A 26,176-nucleotide genomic window follows, 5' to 3' on the forward strand; every position below is an offset into this window, starting at 1 on the left:
TATCAGCAAGGTATTGGGGTTCATTTGTGGCAAGCGCTTTGTATGTAATGAGTGCAACCTTATAATGTACGAGTTCGGCAACAGGAAGCCAATACAGTTCGGTGAGCACTGGGCAGACATGGTCGGATTTTTCAGTACCCGTCATGACGCCTGCCAAATAATTTTGTACACGCTGCAGCTTGGTAATGTTTTCGGAATTTCTGGCCTGATTTCGTTGGGATTTGACAGAAATGTGGAGGGGCCTCAGATTACATGAAGCCTTGATTGAAACGGTCACCCAGCTTAGCACGGTTAGCGAGGTACGGTGCGAAAGAAGTTCAACATACATAGACGGCTACAAAAGGCGTCGTCTTTCATAAACTTTATTGCGGTGTAAGGTGAGCATTTGAATTGTAAGAATAAACACTCATCTACAGACCTGAAAACAATCTGGCTGTTTCCAGTAACAGCGTTGACCAGGTTTTTTGCCACACTACACCGAGTGTGCAAGGGGCCTTCCATAAATGACGTCACGCGATTTTGGACGATTTTTGATCCCCCCCCCCCCATCGTCACACGGCGTCACAAAAAGTCAGACCACCCCCTCAAATATGACGTCACAAAGCTCTGCCCCCCCGCCGCCCCAAAATAAAACATGCTTAAAATCGTTTTGATTTAAAGCTTTCGTGACTGCAGTAATTTTGTTGTTTCCCTTCAACGTGACTTTACCGAAAAAACTAAGAATATACTTCAAATCGCTTTAAACTATTGTCATTGTAGTGCTTATTTAATGTGCCGCTGCACTCTGTTGTAGGATAAAACATTTATTAAAGTCTATTTAATTAAGTAGACGGTCGCTGCATTGTATCCATTATTTTTCGTCTCCCCCCTCCTCTTTTCCGAACATAGATGGACTCGTCCATCTGAACAAACTGTCAAATCGCTATCCGTGGTGCTAACGTTAAAAAACCGCCACTTTTTTCAAATTTTTTTGTTGTGGTTTTCACACCTGATGATGACTGATGACTGCTTGTGTTACAGTCGAAACGTCGTGAGAATTTTATTTTTTATGTTTATTATTTTATTGTTTCCCTTCTACGTGACTTTACCGAAAAAAACAAGAATTATAAGTAGAACGTGTTGTCTATTTAAAGGTGCGCATTTTGATGTGACGTCACATTTCTCCCCCCCCCCCCTCGTTGCACATCGTCACAAATGTCTGACCCCCACCCCCACCCCCAGGTGCGTGACGTCATTTATGGACGGCCCCCAAGGCCATTTCCGTATTCGTTAATTTACTAAGTATGAACAATATTTGTGATCACTTTTTTGCGGAAAATTATACAATTTGTAGTCTCAATGGAATCAACAGTAGGTGCTAGGGTTTCTGGATTTGACAGCATCATTTCTTGCACTTAGCCATAGGAACGTGCAATTTACAAGATGGATCAGAATGAACTTTGGAGATGAAAATACTTGTATCGTCATTGAGGCCAAAAAACTGCTGAGCAGCAAATAAATAGCAAGTTGCCTGCTGTTACAACAACCAGAACCCAGACCACAGTGGCATAGGACCCCAACAGATCCCTAGCGTTTCTTTTAAACATAATCCTTAAAATTCCAACCGATTGGGATTCTGGCTGACAAATCCCGCGTGTTGTGAGAAAGGGGAAGCGAGGTGTTGCACACAGCCACAAGGTAGTGAAAGTCATGGTAGCGATAGAGATACATGGCATTTATGTTGATTTTTTAAGGACTGAAAACGTTACGGTGTTAATCATGTGTTACGATTGGCATGTGCTGTGTTGTTGGTGTCCTTCAGAATTGCTGGTATTCCACAGCCCTGCTCCGCTGTCTGCCGATGAAGTACGCGATGACAACGCCGACGACAAAGACGGCCAGCACTGCCCCAACGATGATTGGAACCAGGAACTTGTCATCCACCTGACATTCCTCAGCTACTCACGTCAGGGGTCAGTGGCACAGGATAACAAAGGAAGACACGTTTCATGGGCACGTCAAATACAGCTTATTTGGCAGCACGGCGGCGGTTGGGATCACATACGAGGTCATTAACTGCGAAATTTCAAACCTGGTGGCAGTACAGGAAAGTGGGCTTATGAACCTGGTTGTAGACCTTTGAATACAACCCCTATTATTTGTGAGTGGCAGGGGAGGAGGGAGCGAGTGGCTCCAGGTGCGCTGGTTACCTCAACAAACCACTCCTGAATCGGGAAATGGAATTATCCAAACATTCCATCCAGGCCCCCATTTTAAGTCTTGAGACCAAGCTTGGACGTTTTGAATCAAGCAGCACTTGCAGTAAAAGGCAAACCCGAATCCCAGTTACATGTGAACAACCACGAGTGAGAGGAATCTGCAGTTATTTGAAACACGCTCAAATAACACTATGTAACACAATTTTTGTTCCTGGGTAGGAAGTGTTATTTCCTAATTTCTTATGCCTAAAAAGTATAGAAAATGGCTATTATTCCCCACAAACTTTGCTTTTGTGACTAGGACAGTGATATTTTGAAATTGACATTTTCAATAACATGGGCGAATGTGTGTTTTCGTTCACTTAAAGTCAGAAAACAACATATGAATCAAAATTAACAAGTATTTATACGAGAGTAATACAAAAATGACTACAAAAGATTTAGAAAGCGAGTAGTTTTTCGAGATTTACGATTATACTGTAAATCACTTTCACGAATCAGCCCCCAAATGTAGTCTCCCATCATGTTCTCGTTATACGGCTTGGTAGCAGCACTCAAAGTCCAGTATATCCTGGTGGAAGTGCTCGCCTTGCTCCTACGAGTACGCTTCCATGTTCTCCTTCAATTTATCAAGATGAGCATCAAGGATATGTACTTTGAAGGACATCCTACAACCCTTTATGCCGTAGTTCTTCAGTCTCAACCAGCTCCACAGTTTTAAACCTTGTGATTGCCCATGAAGCCACGAACCACTGCGACAAAGCTGTTCCAAGCCGCTTTTTTCTTACTAGTGAGCTTATTGGGGAATTCATTGCACTCCAGGATCTTCTTCATCTGTGGTCTGACGAAGACACCGGCTTTGACCTTTGCCTCAGCCAGCTTAGGGAAGAAGTCTTGAAGGTACTTGAAGGCTGCCGACTCCTTATCTACAGCTCTGACAAATCAGGATGAACGGATACTCGGACCGTACAATCCGCAAAGCTGTCTCCCCAGCCAAGCGGAGACAGCCTTCTGAGGATCTAACCAAAACCATCACTTTACCGTACATAGCAGTGGTTACCAAAAAGATTTCCAAAATCTTAAACACAAGATCCAGGTTCGTTTCAATACAGTACACAAAACCGTGATTTAATCCCATCTGTAAAAGATGTGATTCCTGACATGCAATACCCTGGTGTCTACAAACTGAGCTGTGGTTGCGGCAGCAGTTGCATTGGGGAAACGAAACGACGTGTTGGACCACGTCCATGAACACAAGGCAGATCTGAAACACCAATACCTCTGCCGTTGCCGATCATTGTTTTAACGCTGTGGGCTCACACGAAATTATTTTTTCCAAGACGGAGGTACTCTGCAAACCTACCGGCTACCTTCAGCGATTTGTTCATAAAGCCATCCAGATATATAAACACAGACAACTTCAACCGAGAGGTTGGGTACAAACGGAGCAATCATTGGAAGGACGTTATTAACCAGGTAAAGTCTTAACTGACTGTGATGTTTCCATCCTACCTATGTCAGCTGTTATTTCCGGCTCTGTCTCTCTCTCTAAGATCACTCATGCTCACATGTCCGTTGCGTTGCACTCATGCATTTGGATTGCACTCTCATGCTCACATGCCCTTCGGATTACACCCGTTGGGTTGCACTCCCTCGTCGAGGAGGGCGCTCTCCTATCTTACAGTTACATGCTAATTTCTCACATTAACATCAGTAGCCCTGGCCAATTCTTTATAACCCTTGAGCTATACCCATTTCAAACATTTTAAAAGTCTGCCTCAGCAGACCATGCTTTCCCACCTCATGATGGACGCTTGTGTTGCGCCCATAACGTCGTGATTTAATTTATTTTATTTATACCTAGGTGACTTTACCGAAAGAACCAAAGAGTATGGATTCCTGCAGTCACAAAAGCTTCAAATCAAAACTGACAAATTGTTTCATAAGGCCCAAATTGATGTGCAGTGGTGGCATCAGCACCTTCCGGGGGTTCACCAGTGACTCCCATTTGACGTTGTTCCTCCCCACAGAGAACTCGGTCTGCTGTGGCCAGTCCCGCCTGTGGTAGTGCGCCTTGGTGCCCCTGCTGTCCAAAAAGGCAAATATAGCAGGGAAACTTGGTAAAACCGCCTTGAAGACCCATCAGGAATGCCATCATTTTTAAGTCTCCAATGACCTCCCAGCTGTACTCATCATGCTTCAAGGCGTCCACAGCAAGGTCTTGATGCTGTTGTAATCTTCTTTGAGGTGCACCGAGTGAGCCAGGGGTAGAGACGGGTACATGTTGCCATTATGGAGCAGCACGGCCTTGACTCCTGGATGAGCTGTCAATGAAGAGGCGCCACTCATTCTGGTTACAGGCGATTCCGATTGCCTCGAACAGACTGGTCACATTGTGACAGAAGCAGAGCCCATCTTGACGGGTGACGAAGCTGCAAAAATGTTTGTGACGCTTCCTCTGATCTGCGACTTGCACACTTTCATCCAACAAGTTCCACTCTTGAGGATAGACGTCAAAAACTCGGCATTGGACTTGGTGAGACCATGATCTCCGATCGTCGTTGAGGTCTTTTTGGTTGAGGTAGTATGGCTTTCTCTCCTCAGCTCCAACTCTGAAATGGTCATCTGATCTACGTCTTCCTCACTCTGACTTGCTGCTCTCTTCTAAAGACTGCTCTCTCCCCGGAGTGGGCACGGGGAGCTCAAGGCAGTGGCACCGGGGTGATGGATGACGGAAAGTCCAAATACGTGATAGTACGTGCATTCTTGCGAGTCCGACGTTTGGAAGGGTCCACCATGCAGAAGTAGCAGTTGCTTCAGTGGTCGGTGGGTTCCCACCAAATTCTTGGAATAGCAAACGTTATGGCTCTTTTCACCTCTGTACAATCCGACAAAAATACATTTCACCGATGACTAATGTGCAAGAGATTCTCGCAACCTTCTTTCATATATATTTTTAAATAACGTTGAAAATTGTAAAACATTTTAAAATTAAAAACTTTAACAATTTAAAAAATGTTAAATTTTATAACATAAAATTCCGAGCAACAATTGTACATCTTACCTTCCAGAGTGTTTTTGCATTGCTCGCAGGTGAAATGAGGTGCCCAGGGTTTGTCTTGATCCCCGACAGGCATGCCGAAATATGCCTTGTAGGCTTCACACATCTTAGCAGATACTTCCACAGAGGACTTTATTGCTCGTCTTGATAAATTGGCCACAGACATCGCAAAATGCGTCTGCCGGATGCTTGCAGCCTCTTGATGCCATCTCAGAAAAATACAGATATGTATCCACTTAGGCAGCTGGAACTAAACTGGTGGGCTTAAGACACCTGTATTTCTATTTATATTTTGAATTAAAGCTTTCGTGACTGCAGGAATTCATATTCTTTGGGTCTTTCGGTAAAGTCACGTAGATCGGCTCAAATTAATGTTTATTTTATTTGTATTAATTCGAACCTAGTTACGCGACTTTACCGAAAGACCCAAAGAATACTATTTATATTACTGGAAAGTTCTAGAATGTTCTGGAAGTTACTCCACGTTTACTCAGCACTGAATCTGGAATGTTCTGGAAAATGTACATTTTAAAATATCACTGTCCTGGTCACCAAAGCAAAGTTTGTGGGGAATAGCCATTTTCTGTACCTTTGGAGGCATAAGTAATTAGGAAATACACTACCCAGGAACAAAAATGTTTTGTTACATAGTGTAATTAGTTGTGTTCTCCAAGATTCACAGAATTCGATTTCATTTCAATGCAATAGCAAAACGATTGTAACCAGATAAATTTAACTTGAATATTTCCTGTAGGTCATTTCCAATCAGAGACGTGAATCACATGCTTATAAAGAACAAAGGTGATGCAATTTATTTTCCAGGTGGCGAGACAGGGTGGTGCAAATCAAAAATCACAGGTCACACACCTTAAGGAACGTGTCACCACACCAAAAAGATTTTATTGCAAAGTGTTAATTACATTGCAATCCTTGAGACCTCGCCGACAAAAATCAGAATGACAAGATAATTTGCATACAATCACGTGTGCCTCGAGTGGAGAAGCACCATGGTGACCTTCAGCACCCAAAATTCCCTCCATGCATCAGCTGTAAGCAAAATGCATTTTCAGCCTCTCATTGGGTTATATAGGAAAAATTAACGAAGAGGTGATCGAAAAAATATATGCTGGCCTTGTGCATAAATCAGGATTGGGTTAATATTCAAGCCAACTGCTGGAATAAGACTTCTTTCAACGAGACAAACCTAGCCATGTTAACCTTGGCAAAACCAAGCATTGTAAACCCACCCATCACAAATTTTTACACGTCATGTTACATGGTGGCTTGGGAATAAATTAATAACTTTGTCAAAGTGCAGCATTGAATATTAACAGAAGCCGTGCCATAATGGAGAAGACTAACACTGACATATAAATGTGAATATAACTGAAACAAATAAACCTAAGTATATTAAAATATAACTGGAAATACTTCCACGCAGCAACCCTGAATACATTCCATTTTCCCAAATGCAAACTGTGCTCACACGATTATCCATTACTGCTCTACAGATGAGTATTTGTGACCAACATGTGCAAAAGAGGTGCTTGTGCTATTGGACTTCAGTTTCAGGCCAGAAGCAGCCTTCAGAGGCGCAGAAATCACCCAGCTTTGCAAAAAACTGAAGTGAATGGGAAACATTTCTTACTCTGATGCAATTATTGCACCATAACCTGGTTACTGATATGCCGTTGCATGGCCTTATAGCATTTCAGCCAGGTTCACAGCGATGAATGATTGGATAGCATTGCCTATAGATATGCTATTGTGCCAAAGCCTAGAGGCAATAGGGCAAAATACATCGTTAATCTGCACAAGACTAAAACGATGCAAAATGTTGGGACTTCAGTGACTGAATCAAATTGACTTTACACCTTCTAACAATGACAAATGCAAGACTTACATGTAATTGTTAATATGGATGGTTCACAAAACGGAGTCATAATACATTTACTGCTCTTGCAAGAGGGCAAAGACAGATGTAACCATTGAACACATTGCTAACCTTTGTGGCTCAAAAAATAAGTTTTTCCCTGAACACTCGCATTGTTCCAACATAAAATTCCAATCATAAACCTCACAAAGCACTCCTGTGACAATGCCCAGAAACAATTGTGATAAATATCCCCCACAATCCACACCACTACCACAACTACTTACCTCATCCTCTCAATGGGCTCTCATGCTAATAAAGCCACTAAGAATCATGTCCCTACATAAATGACTGCATAGCCCAGTTTCACAGGTGGCACTCCATGGACACAAATTGAGAACTTATAACTGGGAATTGAACGTACAAGTCAGCATTTAACTATATTTTGTACACGGCAATGTTATTTTTTGAAAAGTGTGTTCCATAATGTTGCAAGAGACAGTGCATATCAACCAAAAGCTTGTGTTATAAAAGTAGTCCGACCCTTTGACACGCTTAGTGGCGATTCAGTGTATTTAGCGGCTTTGCTTAAACAAAACCTTTCAAGTGAACCATCCAGGAAACACCATCCCTGCCTCACCGTGCAGTCTACAGCCGCCCCACTTCTGCTTGCTGGAGCCAAGAAGCTTTTTTATATACAGATTATGCCTAACTGGGCTGGATTGCAAGCAAATATGATAAACGCACATATACAATTTGCCTTTATCATTGCCACAGAAAGTACCAGCAAGGTATTCTAACAGGGTCACAGCCCACAAATGCACATAGAGGAGCAGTTGTGCAAACAGCTCTGCCCAGTCAACGTGTGGATTGAGATTTGTATTGAGATTTAATTTTGACAACTTGGCAGAATACTTGACCACTCGTGTTGTTGCATTGCACTCTAATGCCACCAATGTCAATTGGCAATCACTGTTTTAATTCAGCTCAAAAGAAAACAATTTAAGCAAAGCTTAATTGTTTCCATCATTTTCTGTATATCACTGTTAGTTTTGAAAACACAAAATGCACTTACGAATGACGTTGGATTGTGTAGTTGGGTTGTGTTATTGGACTCACGTTGACGGCACTTAATCAAGCACACCGTGTGCCAGTTGTAGCGAGCGTGTGTGCTGTGGTCCAAATAATTTCATCACGGAAAGACTAATGGTGCCAGTGCAGGGGCTCATCTCATGTGTGTAAAATGACTCACGACGTCAACATCCCATTGTGCGAGTGGCCATGCACTGCACCCTACACGAAGACAAGCTACCTGCACTTCGATACGGAATTTGCAATGTGCTTCTCTCTGGTGCTTTAGGAGGAGCCGACGAGTGGAGTCGTGGCTTTGGTTGGGTGGGCGAAGAGGGAGTGCGGGGAGCGATGTGTGCCTCTAGATGGACTGGTATCCGGTGTGGTTCTTGCGTCTGCCGATGAGGTAGGCAACGAGCACTACGACGATGAGGCTGGCGAGCACGGAGCCCACTATGATGGGGATCAGCACGCCGCCCACGTCCCGAGTACACTCCTCCGCTGCACACAGCCAGGGCCACGGTTACTCCTCACACAGCTCCCACCCTTCATTTCACTCCCCACACACACACACTCACGACTCGCGCATCACTCACCCACTACACTCCTCGCCAAGGTGCAGCCAGAGCCATATTTACTCCTCCCCACACACCACACATTGCTTACTCACCTCACACACAGCAGTCTGTTCTCTCCTCAATCCTCCAACGTGCAAACAGGCATGGAAATGCAGTTTGACACGGATCACGCTTTTGTGACCAATATCATCCATAATACAGGTTGTGGGTTAGATCACTTAAATATAAATGTGTAATTAAATCGACCACCACCCGACAAAGCCAATTAGGAAGGTTTGTCACGTGAACATGCCAATTCGTTACTAGTACAGCACACCAGTGTGTTGAAGAGCAAATCCACAACATTTACAGTCCAGCATTGTTCTGTTTACATGATAAAGCTCACTAATTGGCTGTGTCAAGGTGCTGGCAGGTTAACGACGTGAATATTTACGCAATTAAATCTAAAAAAATGTATTATGGAAGCACAGAAGTGTATTTCCTCACGACATTGCAAAATCACCACTCACCACAAAGTCAGCCCTCAATCACCAGACACACACCTCACCCACCATACACCAGTCAACCACACCACCACTATGCCACACAAACAGGAAGTTGCTCTTGATCTGATGCAATCGTCTGCTAGTCAAGGCAACTGCACCACTGAGGTGCCCCAAGGTCGGATTTATGGAGTTTCGATCGATAATGGAGAGGAGCGTACAACACAACTGCCTCATGTGACACAAACCACAAAATGTAATGGCCGCATCAGGCTGACCAAGCTCGGCTCATTCTCAGCCAAATTCCAACTTCAGTCTCACCTCTTCCGTTGCCATCAGTAGTGCAGCGTCACTGAGTGCAGTGCCAGTGTGTGGTGCCACCGAGTATAGTGCCAGTGTGAGTGTAATGCCGTTTCCGACCAAGGAAGCAGGCTCGCTCACCTGTGCTGAAGGCATCATTTTGCACTTTGAATGGCTGCAGTCGCAGGTCGCTGACCATCAGCAGGATCTGGTCACCGATGCTCTCGTTCTGCTTAGCCTTGCACATGTAGGAGCTTCCCAAGTTTGCAGGGAACAGGGTCAGGTTCCCCTTTGAGCCCACAAATGTATCTGGGTGCATTTCAAATGACAATGCCAACACAAGGACAGTTAAGTCCACGAAGATTGGCAATTGATTATATACGGCCGTTTGAAATTTTGGCATCGCCACATGTATGAACGACCAGCTTGGAACAAGTCTCACCATTGGGGGCATCAGGAATATGAAGCTTCAGGTCAATGCTGATTTGGTCCAGGTGAAATCTCTTGTTGCTCTGTAAAAACCAAACCGGTTACATATCTCCCCACCTGTTGCCATCACCCATTGCTCATTTTCCTGTACAGTTATCAGTGCAAAGGAACATTAGAACTGTGTCAGGTTAACATTACCAGATCCTCATTGAAACAATACAGACCACCATTTTTAATGGTTCCAAGCATAAGAAAGCCTCCAACTATCAAGAGCCTTTCTGGAGGGTCCTGATTGGAATGTCAAAATTATTTTTTTTTGCTAGGCAGTGTTATGGACCTGTGTTATGACCATTATCAATTCAAAAGGTTCAGTACATGAGTAAATATTGCAATGTCACTAGATAGCATTTTCATTTTACAATTGGTGGAAACAAGACTCATGAAACAAAAGTCTCATGTGAAAGCAATAAAAGAATGGCCGTGTGTTTTAGTCGGATGAACAAAGGCTGGTATTGTCATTTTTCTTTCCATGCACGACTGTCTGAAGCACTGTGCCACACAAGCGACAGGAATGCATGCGCAATGTACCCTGCGCATTCGTTCTTTAGCTACACCCATGCACACACAGGCTTACTGTCGCGAAGGTGAAGGCAATGAAGCCTTCGGCAAAGGTCAGGTTGAGTAGTGAAGTAGTGCTTTGACAGTGCCCAGATGCAGACGTCCGACTCGGATGCACCACAAATATGTGAGTCTTGTTCTGCAAGAGAAAGTCTTGGGATCAAGAAATAATAATACTCACAATGTCCTGGAAAAAGTATAGCCTTGATACTACAGCTGAGTATGAAGTTTTCATGTGGCCTTGGGAGGGAACCAACAGCAGAGAGTGAGATCCAGACAGCATAACTGCATTTGAAAAGAAGCGATCTCCATGGATCGAAGGCCGACAGAGAAGATGGGGCAACCATGGTCATATAAAAGCACCACAAATGAGCATTGCAAACGTGGTGACTGCCGCTGCCTCACCTGCGAGTCCTCCACCTGCACCTCCAGAGCCACGTCCACAAGCAAGCATGCATGGCCCTCTTCCGACACGTTGTATTTCCCTGGCAGGAACGGTGGGCTGCTGGTGCTCGGGGAGTGCGTTGTGGTCGGGGAGTGCGTTGTGGTCGGGATCGGCGTCGTTTTGTCCTGAGTGCAGTCGGTCACTGTAAGACAGAGGGAAAAAAATAACCTTAGTCATCTCGAATTTAAAAAGTGTCTTTCAATCACCATACTATATAAAATTACATCCATCATCCACTGCAAAGTTTGGATTAAATTTTCCACCAACATTTGTTTAAACCTTTGCGAGTCTCATCAGCAGGACGTGGACCTTAAAACAATGCTGCTATGTGATGCTGTTAAAGGAAAAAAACATCCCCTAATGCCATGAAGACAAAGCTAAAAGTTTGTTTAAATATAGCTTAAAACATATCTTGGTATATTGCCTCATTACACAAAATCACACAGATGAGGTTTGATGATGTTGTACAACTTTGTTCTCTTTAGTTGTTTACCAGTTTCCACACCACGCTATTCTTGCCCAAGTGTTCATTATAACAGTTGTATCTATTGCAGCTTCACCGACCATCACTTGGTCGCATTTGCTCCTTTATTTTACTCGGCAACAAACACACAAGCGTGCATACCTAGTCTCCACGATGGGCACGGGTTGAACGGAAACAGCACGGCAGCCGAAACGCTTCTCAGTCACTTTAAACGCATTACAAAGACAGGACTGATCGGGACATGGCCTGCACTTGTTACCTGGCGAGAAGGTTCCATTCTCAAGGTTGAACGGCTGCAGCTGCACGTGGCTCAAGTCCAGAGAGAAGTTGGCAGTGACAGGAAGCCGAAGTTTGGCAATGCATCTGTAGGAGGTATTCGCCGGAGCCAGAGTGTAGCTCACTGGGCCACTCGACACCGAATACTCTGTAGGACATGGGTTGACAGGCAATACCTGTTAATCGTTTACAGAAAGGAGGCTTAGCCATATACAGGGAGCAAGATTGAATACTTTACCGAATATCACTGATCAGATATTAGTCTTATAGTGTAAAACGTATTGTGACAAGGACTGGATCTTGTCTTTATAAAAAAACACTAGAGTGCATGACTTGATATTACGAGTTCCTCACACTTACATTTTGGACAACATTGGGTAAGGCATCAAATCCCCCAGTCAAACTTCATCTACTCTGCTCAATGTCTGCCAGATTAAGTCTCTACTGCAGAGCTCCTTACAAAGGTGGGCAGTTACACGGCCTTCTACAGTGGACCTAGGGATTAGGATAATTATTTTCAGGCCACGGTTGTACTGAGGATACACTAAAATAATGCAGACAGGCATATGCGCAACACCCCTGATGTAGACAATGCAACCTCACATATGTTCTATACCAAAACAAACAGCCGGGATGTTAAAAACAAAATAGTGACTCAAGGCAAAAACATAAAACAGCAACCGTTGGATGAGGCCAAAACAGAGGCATTACTCACCTTCAACTTTTGTATCCGGAAATTGGTACTTAAGGGTTGCATTGATTTCTGTAACAGAAAACTCATTCTTGTCCTGATGAAACAAGCATACAGCAAGTTCAATGAGTATACATTTTGCAAATGTATTCCATGTCCTGTGGTGCACTGTATAATCTAAGAAAAACTGAGTGTAGGAAGAGAATCGCGGTCTCACAGTCGTGTAGTTTTGCGACTAATTTTACAGCTGTATATGGTCATGACCACACAAGGCGGCATGAAGCACGAGCGTGGGTCGCACCGCACAATGTCATTCTTTGTTTATGAGCTGGCCGGTGTAAGGCAGAAGTCAAGCTCAAGTTTACCTCCGAGGTCAAGGGAACCTAGCAACAGGGTAGTGGGACCCTGGGTAACCTTCATTACTACAGATGAGCCTCAAGCAGGCCAATAGCTCAAAACACTCGGAAGCAAGTGGCCACACCTGGTGTATTGTTCAGGATGGTAGTACAGCTATGGATTCTTGAATCGAGTGGATCGTGTGTGGATTTTGAGTGCGTACCCCAGCTTCCTCCTATAAGCCACGAATTCATGGCAGTGGTCAAACATTTCAAGGTCAGGACGCTCCTGGAAGCGTTCATAGCAAGTGATGTTTCCCTGGTTAAATAAAGGGCATTTTTATTATATTACTGTTTGCATGGTTTACTTTTACAGTGTGAACTTCATACAGCCAGTGGCAATGCTTATGTCGCCAGGTGTCATAGACATACTTACTCGGGCAATCAGTGATGCGAGGGTTGTTTGGGGAACCTAGTTATCAGCACTCACCAATGGGCCAGCCAGATTGGTTCTCACCACCGCTTAGGTGATTTATGGCCAAATTGGACCTTCCCATGCCTCCCCTGGAAATGGATAATGAATGGCTCTCACTTGCATAACAGCAAGAACCAGGGAACCTGTAGAATTTTAAAAGCTACAACAGGTGGATGCGGTCACAGTGAAAGCTGCAGCAGCTGAGAAGTCTCTTGTTTGCCACATGCAACCACACCATTCAGTTTAAATCGGCAAATGAAAAATTATTGGGATGTGGAGGCACCTAACCCATGGATCACATGGACACACAGTATATACTATTCCTAAAGTTTCAATACATTAGTTCGTTTGCAATCTACGAAATGTAATCATGTGATACTGCATATCTATTCTCAGAAGGGTAACCTGCAAAGGGCACCCGCATATGGAGAAATTTGCGACCAGTCTCCAACTGAAGCTGTAAAAATACAAATTTGTCTCAGGAGCCGAGCAGTACCAACTCTGCATACACGGTGCACACCAACCCATTAACATTTAAAAAAAACTAGATAAACGTGCCACTTAACGAGTTACATCCAACTGCAGTAAAAATGGAAGCTGAAAAAAAGTACAAAAAAAGTGGTGTTGAGGATCGGGTGAGGGGGGGGAAGGCAAAGCTCATAATCATAAAGAGCCATCACACCTTGGTGAACACAGCCAGCACAAATCCATGGGAAAACGTGAGGTTGAGTAGTGACTCGGTGTCACCACAATTGCCACTGGCTCTCGTATCGTTCGGATCAACGTTGATCTGGCCGACCTGCGGAGGGAAGAGATCAATAAGCAGCCTCATGGTCTGTCCTCGGTGAATACACCACACAATACATTCACTTCCACTTGAATCAAATGTTCCCTTATACCATTCTAGATGTAGTGAAGTGCTGGTTAAAGGACACTCAAATTATTTTGATAATGTTGAAGTTAGATTTGAAGTTTTCGTGACAGCAGGGATCCATACTCTTTGGTTCTTTTGGTAAAGTCACGTAGGTATAAAATAAATCACGAAGTTTCGATTGCAATACAATCAATCATCATCAGGTGGGAAAACCACAGCAAGAAAATGTTTTGCTGAAGTGGGAGAGTTGCCGTGGTAAGAGGTTTTATAGGAAAGCAAGGGGGAGGAGCAAGGGGGGAGAGGGAGGGGTGGAGGTGTGGGGTAGGGGTAAGCACTGCGTGGACGCCAGGAGAGGGACGCGAGGCTGGGGAGGGGGAAGTGGGCGGCCGAGAGAACTGAGGATGCGGAGGGGACGTTCACTCAGAAAAATAAAGTAGTACCCGGCAGATATGATAGACAACCACTACAAAGTAGTTAGGGTTTCACCTGGTTAATAACATCCTTCCAATGATTGCTCAATTTGTATCAATCTTCTCGGTTGAAGTTACGTCTATGTTTATATATCTGGATGGCTTTATGAACAAACCTTTGATAGTAGCCCGAAGGTTTGCAGAGTACCTTGGTCTCAGAAAAAACAATATCATGCGAGCCCACAGCTGATGATTGCTTGTGTTGCAATCGAAACGTGATTTAATTTATTTTACACCTACGTCACTTTACCGAAAGAACCAAAGAGTATAGCTACTACTGACCAAGACTAATCAGATAATCTATCGAAATTGAAAGAAATCAAAATAACATTAACCATTCGGTTACCATCTTAGTGCTGCGTGGAAGTGAATAATCAAACATTACTTAAAGGCATGCCTACAAAGGGCAGCGTACTTCAATAGGGATTACCGTTGGTAGGGCTACTTTAATAAACAATAGACAGGAAGGACAAGTTCAAAGGGCTCGCATAATTCACATGGATAATGTACGTTGCTTCAGTAATCCCCCCCCCCACATTGTGTAAGAGCGCAGTCACATATACGCCTCTATATAAGGAACAAAACAGTAAGACTTCTCCACAAATCTGGCTGTCGCCTGATGAAGCTAGTTGTAATTACTGGCGAAACGTCGTACTCAGATTGTAAATGTTGTGGCTTGGCTCTTCAACACACCAGTGTGCTGTACTAGTGACGAATTGGCATGTTCTGTTTACCTGACAACCCTTACGGGTTGGCCGTGTCGGGTGGTGGCGGGTTTTAACGAAACATTTCGATTTAAAGCTTTCGTGACTGCAATGATTCATCTTCTTTGGTTCTTTCGGTAAAGTCACGTAGAATGATAATAAAATAATAAATTGATAAAATAAAACACAATAATATTCTCACGACGTTTCGGCCACAACACAAGCAGCCTTCATCAGGTGAAGGGGGGCAAGACTGTCTGGTAGGACAGCGCTGGAGTGAAAGAGCCACGTTCAGATACGGCCTTTAAGCTGTGTGAGAGGAACAAAGCGCCTTGACAAAGGAATTAGCATATAATTTAGCAATGGGTGCCTCTGCGGGTGTGTATGCTTTAACTTTTAACATAGCTATTTCTGTGACCAGTCACAAGCTAATCATTCAGCCATTTCAATGCTAAATTATATGCTAATTCCTTTGTCAAGGCGCTTTGTTCCTCTCACACAGCTTAAAGGCCGTATCTGAACGTGGCTCTTTCACTCCAGCGCTGTCCTACCAGACAGTCTCGCCCCCCTTCACCTGATGAAGGCCGCTTGTGTTGTGGCCGAAACGTCGTGAGAATATTATTGTGTTATTTTATTTTATCAATTTATTATTTTATTATCATTCTACGTGACTTTACCTAAAGAACCAAAGAAGTTTAACGAAACATTTATATATTTACGTGATCCAACCCAAAAACCTCTACGAGTACTAATGCAGCTTTCACCCTTCCAGAGACATGCATTTTCGACTGTGTCATTGCAGCCAGTCACTTTTTGTAATTCATTCTGTAAACTATCAGTTTGATTTCTGGTTTGAAAAAAAATCAATGCATGGGGCATGACCCCTGGCCATTGTGCGATTTTTTTATCTCCAAATTTTGCCACTAGATGGCAGCAGCACATACCATATACGAGTCCCAGCAAACAATCTACAGTACAGGCGAACCTTGAAAAGAACGGGGATTACATTATTGGAAAGTGCCGCAAAAGTCAAAACCGCGATATTCAATACTTAAACTTAACCTAAATAATAGGGTGAGGTACACGGAAAACAAAAAAATGACACATCACAATTGAAATAAGTACTGAATGTCAAATAAATTAACATAATTGAAATAAACTGTAAACACCCAATACAAAAACATTCCGAGACAATAAAAAAATACTGAATACTGTTCTTACCGATGATGTTCCAAAGAGGGTGTGTCTTTGTCCGCGAGTGAGGAGCGGGAGTGCAATGGTTAGCGCGTTGTGAGATGTATGTAGAACGGTTGGCAATGTACAGTGCAAACTTATTTTGCACTGTACATCGCCAATCGTGCTAATCGGAGGTGCAGGGGAAGGATAACTGAACACAAAAAAGATGCTTGCACGGCAAAGGTTGAGGTGCGACCGACTGCCTCTTGTGCCTTGCCCGCCCGGCACCAAGGTACCAGCCAATGACACAGTATTTCCCTGTACAGTATACTCGCGAAAAGCCAAAACTAACCCCTGCTATAGCTAAATTGGTGGAAAAAGAGTTGCCCACGATCGGTCGAATCCACGAGTGATAAACCTGCGATATAATACAAGGGTCTCCCGTACATTAATTAGGCCCAATAACAAGCCACAAGGGACTTCCGAGATCCAAGAATAGCCAGGAATGGCTGTGAAAGTATTAACTATTAATGCAGTGGAAATGAAGTGTTAACCAAGGTAACTTACTGTTAGTTTACAAGAGTAGCAGGCTGCACCCAGGTTCTCACCTTGATATTGCCGGCATTGTCTTTGTAATTCACGTACAGCCTGAGCGCCAGGTCTGCACGAAGGCAAACGAGAGTCTTCTGGCTCACGTTGTACGAACCCACACCTGGCTCCGGGAGGGCTGTGGTGCTAGCCGTGGTGCTGCTTTGTGTGGTAGTGTGGTTCTGTTTGGTCGTGTAGCTGTGGGTGGCTGGAGGCTTGCTGGCAGTGGTTGCATTAGTAGTGGTGTTGTGAGCAGTTGTGGCGTTATTTTGCAGCAGCGGTATTGTGGAGATCAGAGTGGGTGACACAGAGTCACCTGTCACTGCAAATGAGAATGCAGAGCATCAGTGTTTAGTGACAAAACTGTGGCACACAACTTCACCCTGGTGACATCAAATGCTGGGTCGGTCAAATTAACGTGGGTCCTACAAAAACATAATTCACCCACATGTCCTTACAAACAATAAATTAACAGAAAATACCATGCAATTTGCACACAGAAAGTTAAATACATTAACAATAATAGTTTTCATTAGGGGCCGACCATAAATGACGTCACGCACCGGGGGGGGGGGGGGGTCAGACATTTGTGACGAGGGGGGGGGGGGGTTTGAGAAATGTGACGTCACATCAAAATGCGGAACTTTAAATAGACAAACACGTTCTACTTAATTAAATAGACTTTTTAATAAATGTTTTCTCCTACAGAGTGCAGTGCCACATTAAATACACGCTAAAATGACAATAGTTTAAAGCGATTTGTAGCACGTATTATTTTTTTGGGGGGGGGGCAGAGCTTTGTTACGTCATATTTGAGGGGGGTCAAAAATCGGCGAAAATCGTGTGACGTCATTTATGGACGGCCCCTTACCCTTAAAACATAACTGAATTAAAGGGTACAAAGTTTACATTATTAATTCCCAAGATTATTAATGCCAGTTTACACACAGGTGTGCCAATGAGCACCCCGCAACTAAACATTAGGATAAAACTAACAATACTGAGGAGACATGGGCAGACTAAGACTGGTCTAATCAACATGTGGACCTTGAGAGCTCTGGTCAATTGTAGGTCTATTCACCTGAATAGCCGTCATCCCAGCATTGAATGAAGTAATGTGTCATGGTAGCTTGGCCAATAGCGAGCCAACGTTCGCTGCTCACGTCAGTCATTTGACCGGACGGTGCTTATAACAGCTTTGACAACTGTGCACTGTCCGTCATGCACTAACCAAGACAGCTAGTATGCTTGTCCATGCATTCGTCATCAGTTGCTAGGACTATAATACTATATAATATTTGGCTAAGCCAGCACTGTGCATCTGCGTCTCCTTCAGTCACTGAACCTTATGGCGGGACCCCGGGGGCCTGAATAAACGGAAGTCAAAATCGCAATTAATTTCTTTCTTTTTGGCGACTCCGTCCCACCTCGCACATAAACGCTGCGACCCACCAGAAATCAATCCTCCTCATTCTTTAACCAGCACCCGTCGTTGCCAAAATTGCCGTAGTCATAAATAAAACTTTGAAACTTTGATTAGTGCATCGTGTAGAGAGCTCGTCGAGAGGAATAGACTGTCTTATCGTTTGTCTTCGGACATAAATTACGTCGCAACGCAGCTTATGCGAGAGCCGGGGGCTTATGGGACCCCGGGGTCCCGCCATAAGGATCAAGTGTTAAATGCTGCGGATCACGTGATCAGTTTGGAAGCAGAAATTTCATCCGATCGTGGCCTTCATAAGACGAGTTACATGGGCTACCTATCAAACATGGGATTTTTTTACAAACTATATCTGCACGTCTACAAGAGTTTGCACACTCCATCTTATCTTTCTGAGCAGTGTACCAGCCACAATGGATCCCGATAAATGCAGTCTACAATCCAAAGCACACGGCGATCTGCTGCTGCACCCACGCACAATCCTCCTGCAGCGATACGGCCAGCACAATTTCGCCTGGGTCTTTGGCCCGAAGACCTGGAATCGGTGACCGGCAGATGTTTGAAATACAATCTTGAGTACAAGCCAGTCTTGCAGACTTGAAAAAGTGTTGCTCGAAAGAGCTTACCATGTGTATTTAGTGTGCATTCATGATGGATTGGACTCATCATTGTGCATGATAACAAAGTCTTTCAGATAGATTTAATGAGTAGCAGTGGAATGCATAAACGAATAGATTAATAAGCTCACAAACAGACATCGAACTATAATAATAAATATGCATATAATCTGGTCACCACTACAACCATTATAAAGCGCGACCATTCACGGTCATCTTAAAAATATAAATGGGTAAAATCAAATATATCAGTACCAAAAACTAGTTTACTCGATAGGGCACGGGGAGATACCAGAAGACACTGAATACGTGGAGAGACAATCCAATGTCGGATGAAATGAGAAGCTGTAACGCTTTAATTCAAAGCATACGACAAACTTTGTTTTATGCAAAAACCAGGGTTTTCAAGCAATCACGAGTCAACCATTAACGATTTAAATAATCGATTAATTAACCTGAAAGTCAGGTTACGGGCAGTCCTCCGGTTACGAACATAGTCTGCGAGACCCACTCCCTAAGTCGAACGGTTCGTAAGTAGGATCACAATACTGTACTGTACAGTAAGTCCACGGGTTGCAAAAGACCCGACTTACGGAAATCCGACCTTACGGAAATGCTCCCATAAACAAACTTTACAAAAAAATTGAAGCGGACATGTTTGCGTTAGTTACATAAGCACAAGTAGTGCAGCACGGTGAGGTTACGGATGAATAGCGTGGAGCGTAAAGCGGGCAGCATCTTCCCCAAGGCGGGTGTATCGCCGCTCTGCACGCGTATACCCGCCACATCGTTACGTAGTTTTCTTTATTTTAAGTTTATTTCCATGAGGTATTTACTTACGTATTTAAATTAACACAATTACACTTGGATTGCACATGGTCTCAGCCAACAGCAATTGGAGAAGTCTAGGCCTAGCTAAATGCACGGTAAATTAACATTCTTAAGGGACTGCTTTCTGTTAATATCAAAATGTTTCGTGGTATTCATAAACAATTGGATACAGTATATATTGTATTATCTTAATTATGGGCAGTGTTAGGGTAAATATTCGATTGAATGAAATAAAATAGTAAGTGCAGAGCATATGTACAGCGATAGAATACAGGGAGCGATATAGAAATGAGTGCGATACACTAATGAGAGAAAACGAACTAGTAATCGGGTAGGGGAGGCACAGCTATTTCCGGCTATGGGATTTGATCGTTTAATTTGGGGGAAAATTGTTCAGTTTCCAAGATATGGAAAATTCGGGTTACGAATCGTTCTCGGGAACTTAATTCTGCTGTAACCCCGGGACTGCATGTATTTAAAATGCCCGTAACAGTCCGTGTTATGGAATGTGTTACGATTCAACAAAAAGGGAAGCATTGATAAACTCATAATTAAGAAATATTGTACATTTGCATGCAACATTGTAAAAAATACCGTGTAGTAAATAAAGAAAGTAACATAAATATAAAAAAAAAACTTTTATTTTCACTAGCTTGTAGTCGGAAGGGGCAATGAGTTACCACAATTGCACACACACAGGGCACGAGCGCTCACACACTCCAACGATCCCTCATGTAGCCTAAACAGGCTGTTGGGGCAGGCCGGCACGGCACACGAGGGGCCAGCCCCACGCCTGACTGCCTTTGTACCGCAGTGGCGATGCTTACACAACGCACCAGCTACTCATTTGGGGAGGCCCAAGTCCCATACAGATAATCGTCACTGATGTTGATCGTGAGCGGGAACTTTTGTCGCCAGGTTGGAAGCACAGCGCGCCAACCGTTGCACTACCAGTCCCCCCCATACACATGTAGTGACAAATTATGTCACTCCTGTGTTGCGACAGTACCAAGGGATGACGGGTACTGTGTGTGGGGGTGCCTCTCTATGGCACCAGCGTGATCATGGCACGGCATGACCCGCTAGAGGGCATGGTGCGGTTGTCACTGAGGTCGGGTCAGGGCGTGATACCCTGGGTGAACCCGAAAGGGCACGTGACCAGACGAGGGGGGCCAGGGGACCCCCAGATGGGGGTGCGAGGGTCACGTGATGAGGGACCCGGGCCTTCCCGAAGGATCTGGAAGGGGGCGTGGCGAAGGGCGGAGCCAGCCACGCCACAGCAGTTATAAACCATGTCCCGAGAGGGATTTGGGCTGTTCAACTCTGGGAATAAAGACGCCGTCCACAGTGCTCGATCGTGGACCAGGCAGTGTTGAGCCGTCCTGGTCCGGTAATATAGTATCCCTCGTGTTAGCTAAATTAGAAGCAGTGGTCACCACCCGATGCAGTTATCCTTTTGATGTTAAGAGTTGTATTAATTAATAAACCGTGTTTGCCTCCAAGTTCTGGTGTGTGCCTCAAATGAACCCATTACACACACGTCCACAAATAAAATAAAAATGCCTTAACAGACTGTAGGAGCAAGTGCTGTTAGCAAGGAGCACTTATGAAGGCCGCTATGGCACAAGAGGGGGTGTGGGGTGGCCAACACCACGCCCGGCCACCTTTGTCTTCCCAGTGGTGATGTTTACACACCAGGTACTGGTTTTTGGCCGTGATAAAGAATCAAACTCGGATCGCTGAGCGTGAGGCCGACTCATTACATCCCACGAGGATCGCTGCTCTGAACAAAATAGTTACGCGGTTCGGTTTGCACTTGTGAGTTCGTGTTAAGTTAATGTTATTTTTTATATGGTTCGCAAGTACAGGTGTTCGTAAGTCGGGCCTTCGTAAGTCGAGGACTGCCTGTACAGTGGTACCCCGGAGATCGAACTTAATTCGTTCCAGAAGGCCATTCGAACACCGATTTGTTCGAACACCGAATTCATTTTCCCCATAAGAATTAATGTAAATGACATTAATTGGCTCCAGACACAAGAAATATTATTATAAAGCATTTTACACGAAGTTTACAGTAATTACGGGTATGAAATCATACAAAAATAAGAAACACAATAAATGGAATAAATATATGGAATAAATGAACATTGAGCTTCACTTTACCTGTAGTAAGGAGAGTTGATGGCTTGAGTGGAAGGTGGCGAGGAGGAGGTGGTAAAACCTTTGGGCAAGCGTCATGCACGCTGCTGCCCATACGCAGCTGTACAGGTTCTTTCAAGTCGCGATTGCCCGTTCGACCTCCGAATTTCGTTCGGTTTCCGGGGAAAATTTTTTCCGGAAATATCGTTCGAACACCGATTTGTTCGAGTTCTGGTGCGTTCGATCTGCGAGGTTCTACTGTACTAGTAATATTCTACAATTAGAACTAATTACGCATGGCGGCCTAAGTAACCGCGTAGCACATTTGCCCTCAAAAATTGGATGCTATCCAATTAACACTTTACAAAAGACCTACAACACGATATGAATGTATGACACTTCTAAATATGACCGCATTGTCGGATACTGCTATGGAATTGACGAAAATTGGTGGTAACCACAGAAAACAAGTGAGAATACTTATGTATTCTGTGCAACGGAAACATGGAAGAAGTTTGGTGTCGATAATGGAGCAAAGTCTGGCAAAAACATGGCACGTTCCATCAGCTTGGAGGTGGGGACAAGAGGGACAAGGGCCGGTTATAGTTGGAGGGTGTATCGAGGTTTTTCCGGGTTCCAAAAGGGATGACTTTGGCTTGTTTCTATTATTTTGAAAATTTGCCCGTCTTGTGTACGATGGTGAAGATGTTTGAAAGCCATTTTTACCCATATAGTCCCAGGTTCTTTAGGAACTTAGGCCAAACGCCATCATATCCCAGTGCCTTGTTGGAACGTTGTGGCCCTGAAGGCCGCTTCCACTTTAGCAGCTGTATGGTATCGTTAGGTCTGTTGCTTGCGGTAGTTGGGGAGTTGTTTCTGGACAACTCATTTGTCGATTGGTGCCTTTGAATAGGACAGTGGCGTGTGGGAATCCACATAATTTCCGTGGTTTTTGGTTGTCTGTGCTCTGTTGGTTGAGGCACCTAGGGTTCCGGAAGAACTGCCAGGTTTTACAGCTTGTGTGAGTTACGTACAAGTCTGCAGTTACGTCTTGCCAACGTTTTCTTTGTTTAGAATTCAGGGACTCTTGCAGTACAGTGCCCATATGTTGGTCACAAGTTCCAAGTGATGGTTTGACGCTAAAAAGTTAAACATTAAGGTCGTAGGTAACAATATGGTAGTGTGACCCTTCTAGGCAGTCATGTTCACAGTGTCGCGTGAGTGGTGGTTTTATGATTTATGCACCACATGACTTAAGCATGCATCCCCCAGCAACAACGTTTAAAGATCACAACCTGTGGTGGCCTGCCTAAAACAAAAACCTGATTACAATTACGGTATGGATCCAACGATTTTTACAATTTTGAGACAAATATGACTACTGTTGTGCAGTTATTAAACTGTGGAGGTCAGAGATGGACAAATACAATACGACAGAACGCTTCACGAATTTGCGTGTCATCACAATACAACAGAGACAGGAATAGATAGACCGACTGATGAAGACAAAGAGATTAGAGAAACACATGTATATATGTGACACGGAAAGGGTACCAACAAAGACAAACAAAAATGTTCTATGTTTCCAGAGAGGTGGGGCCCCAGTAATTCAGCACTGGAAAGGAGCTCACAGGGAAACTAATACGATCTCTCGAGTCACCCAACACCAGAGGGAGTTGTGCGTGTGCCATCACGTGAAACGCATAAGGCGGCTGGATAATATAATCAACACTCGCCATATTCCGGTGAAAGGTCACGGAGCCCACCACAGTATTGGGCAAGAGTTGACTCCCCTGTACAAGGGGGTCGATAGTGGCGTCTGTGTACACATTGTACAGCTTCAGCCAGGGTGCCGACACGTTCAGCCTTTGCACATTCCATCCACACGACACCGAACTTTTCCATTAATAAACAAAGTAGTTGCGAATTCAAATCATGGTTGGGGGTTAATTCAGCCCATCATCCTTCTGGGATCAATTAAATTAGTTCGATTTGTTGGACAAGTCAACAGTGGTTGTCCGATGGAGCGACATTCCCTGCCATATGAATGATGGTTTTCCACCACCGTCTCAGGACTAAAAACTGATGAGCACTGCACCAATGCTAATTTAATCGGGAAATAACTTTGCGTATATTTAAGCCAAGTAATATTTTGTGTCGAATGTGTGCATATGGTCTAAACACTCGTAAGCGCAAATGTGTGCAAATGTAAGCCGGGGTGCAGTGAAAAAGCCACTGTTTATTTGTCTTGATTTGAAGCTTTCGTGACTGCAGGAATCCACACTCTTTGGTTCTTTCAGTAAAGTCACGTAGTAGTTATATAATAAATCACGACGTTTCGGGCGCAACAAGCGTCCGTCATCAGGTGGTTTATTTTATACCTACGTGACTTTACTGAAAGAACCAAATGGTGTGTTTATTTGTCCTTTAAATGTTGATTTAACGTACTGTGCATCTCAGCAGAATATCCTTCAAAAGCAAGAAATGTGATGCAGTAGCAATCCGTCTACTGTGGAAGCCTCACAGAGGTACAATCAATTAAGCCCTCAGAGCCGGGATTAGGCAGCTCAAGTTAGAAACATTCTTTACAAGTTCGTGCCATCAGTAATCCGTGTGACACGGTGTAAACACAGCAAGCTCGACCCAGGTGTGCCCTACCCAGAGTTTGAACTCACTGCCACACTGGTCGAGTGCGATAATACCAACCAGCCCGCTGCGCCACTAAGTCACCCAACACATTAAGTGCTGATCAACTTGCTTCAGAAGAGAATGTTGTGATGTTAACAATTGCCTTGCAAGTACGAACACATTTATTTTAGAGTAAGTTATCACAGTATTGTTCCAAAATACTATACGTTTTCATTGAAACTGCAACGACTGCATCAGTGTGAGTTTCGACTCACGGCAGTGAACCCGTATCCGATGCTTGAGGACATCGCATCAGTCCCCAAACCCTCTAAACTCCCATTACTTTCCCCATTACTTGGACATCGGTGGAGCAAAAGCTTCATAGCTCATCAGATTCCTCCAGTCTAAATAAATATTCTAATTCTGACCTCTCTCAATCGTATTGCTATTACAAGTCACATACCGTCTCAACCGGTGAAAAATACAAGCCAGTTCCTACGGAAAACGACTCGCAGTGGCCGCGCTGGGATATGCACGGGAGTCCGTAGACCAGAAGAGACCGGTTCCACCTGGGGTGGAAACATTAGTAGCAACTACCAACTCCTTTACATGGTCAGTAAGTTATGCAGTATGCGATTGAATTAGTCGCCTAATTGAAGTTACGCAATTCACTGTTAATGGCCGCTGAGAGAAGCACGCACCAGCCAAGGTTTACTCGCTTCAAGGGAATGGTTGCACACGCGACAACCAAGGGGCGTTCTGGGAAAGAGAGCTCAACCACCAATTCAACACGAGACCTAGCGAGGCTCCGCTGCAGCACTTGGCAATCCACATTCGACAGGGTTTACTTTATTATTTCCGCCTCCCCGACTCACGATTTATTTCGTGAAACGGAAGGCTCAGCAAAGCCCGACTTTCTGAACAATAATTTGATGAATATTCTGAGACACTCGTTAGATTCAGCAAACAAAAATTGACGGAGTAAAACAAGACGCGCAGCAGACGCGTGGTCAGGCGCATTACCAACAACAATAGACAACGCCGACAAAAGAGTGCGCGTCGTGAGCAGTGCTGACGATGGGGAAAGCAGTGCAGTGTGGAGGAGCGTAGAGAGTGGGCAGTGCGTAGTGGACGAAAAGCGCGCGTACAGGGGGAAGTTGCGAGCGCGGAGAGTCGCCGAGCCCGCACACGAGGGTCTCTTCTCACCTGAGAGCACGAGGAGGAAGAAGAGGCCGAGCCCCGTGATCGCTGCAGTCGCCGTGGTCGCCATGTCTCTGTCTCAGCTGCTGGCTGTTTCTGCTCGCGACTCCTCCACTTCCGCCTCACGCTCAAGAAAGCACGTGACCGTGATGGGCGGGGCTGGTTGGCGCACACAGCCACGTGCGACGCTTT

General features: G+C 44.4%; 1 protein-coding gene across 2 annotated transcripts; it reads right to left on the reverse strand.

Moving 5' to 3' along the window:
* Positions 1-346: 346 nt before the first annotated feature.
* LOC116956285 (lysosome-associated membrane glycoprotein 1-like) lies at positions 347-26,157 on the reverse strand. Of its 2 annotated transcripts, none has more exons than XM_032977769.2 (10): positions 25,991-26,157; positions 17,149-17,450; positions 13,999-14,115; positions 12,531-12,603; positions 11,799-11,963; positions 11,016-11,197; positions 10,627-10,749; positions 10,006-10,075; positions 9,705-9,872; positions 347-1,937 (listed from the first exon to the last, which is right to left on the reverse strand). In XM_032977769.2, the coding sequence occupies exons 1-10, from the start codon at positions 26,052-26,054 to the stop codon at positions 1,798-1,800; spliced, it is 1,404 nt and encodes a 467-aa protein (XP_032833660.2). In that variant the 5' UTR covers positions 26,055-26,157; the 3' UTR covers positions 347-1,797. The 2 variants fall into 2 exon arrangements, with proteins under 2 accessions (XP_032833660.2, XP_032833659.2); XM_032977768.2 differs by lacking the exon at positions 347-1,937 and adding an exon at positions 6,128-8,704 and having other exon boundaries at positions 25,991-26,156.
* Positions 26,158-26,176: the final 19 nt, after the last annotated feature.

Source organism: Petromyzon marinus, chromosome 64 (assembly GCF_048934315.1).
Source record: "Petromyzon marinus isolate PM22_M1 ecotype Great Lakes invasive population chromosome 64, UKy_Petmar_22M1.pri1.0, whole genome shotgun sequence".
Classification (NCBI taxonomy): Eukaryota; Metazoa; Chordata; class Hyperoartia; order Petromyzontiformes; family Petromyzontidae; genus Petromyzon; species Petromyzon marinus.

Excerpts from the sequence above, each read along its gene's own strand:
- LOC116956285 (XM_032977769.2), bottom strand. The coding sequence starts at position 26,054 with ATGGCGACCACGGCGACTGCAGCGATCACGGGGCTCGGCCTCTTCTTC. Across the intron at positions 12,604-13,998 it reads TGCTGGCTGTGTTCACCAAG|GACAAGAATGAGTTTTCTGT; the intron begins GTGTGATGGCTC and ends TTGTTTCATCAG. Across the intron at positions 11,198-11,798 it reads GAATGGAACCTTCTCGCCAG|TGACCGACTGCACTCAGGAC; the intron begins GTAACAAGTGCA and ends TCTGTCTTACAG.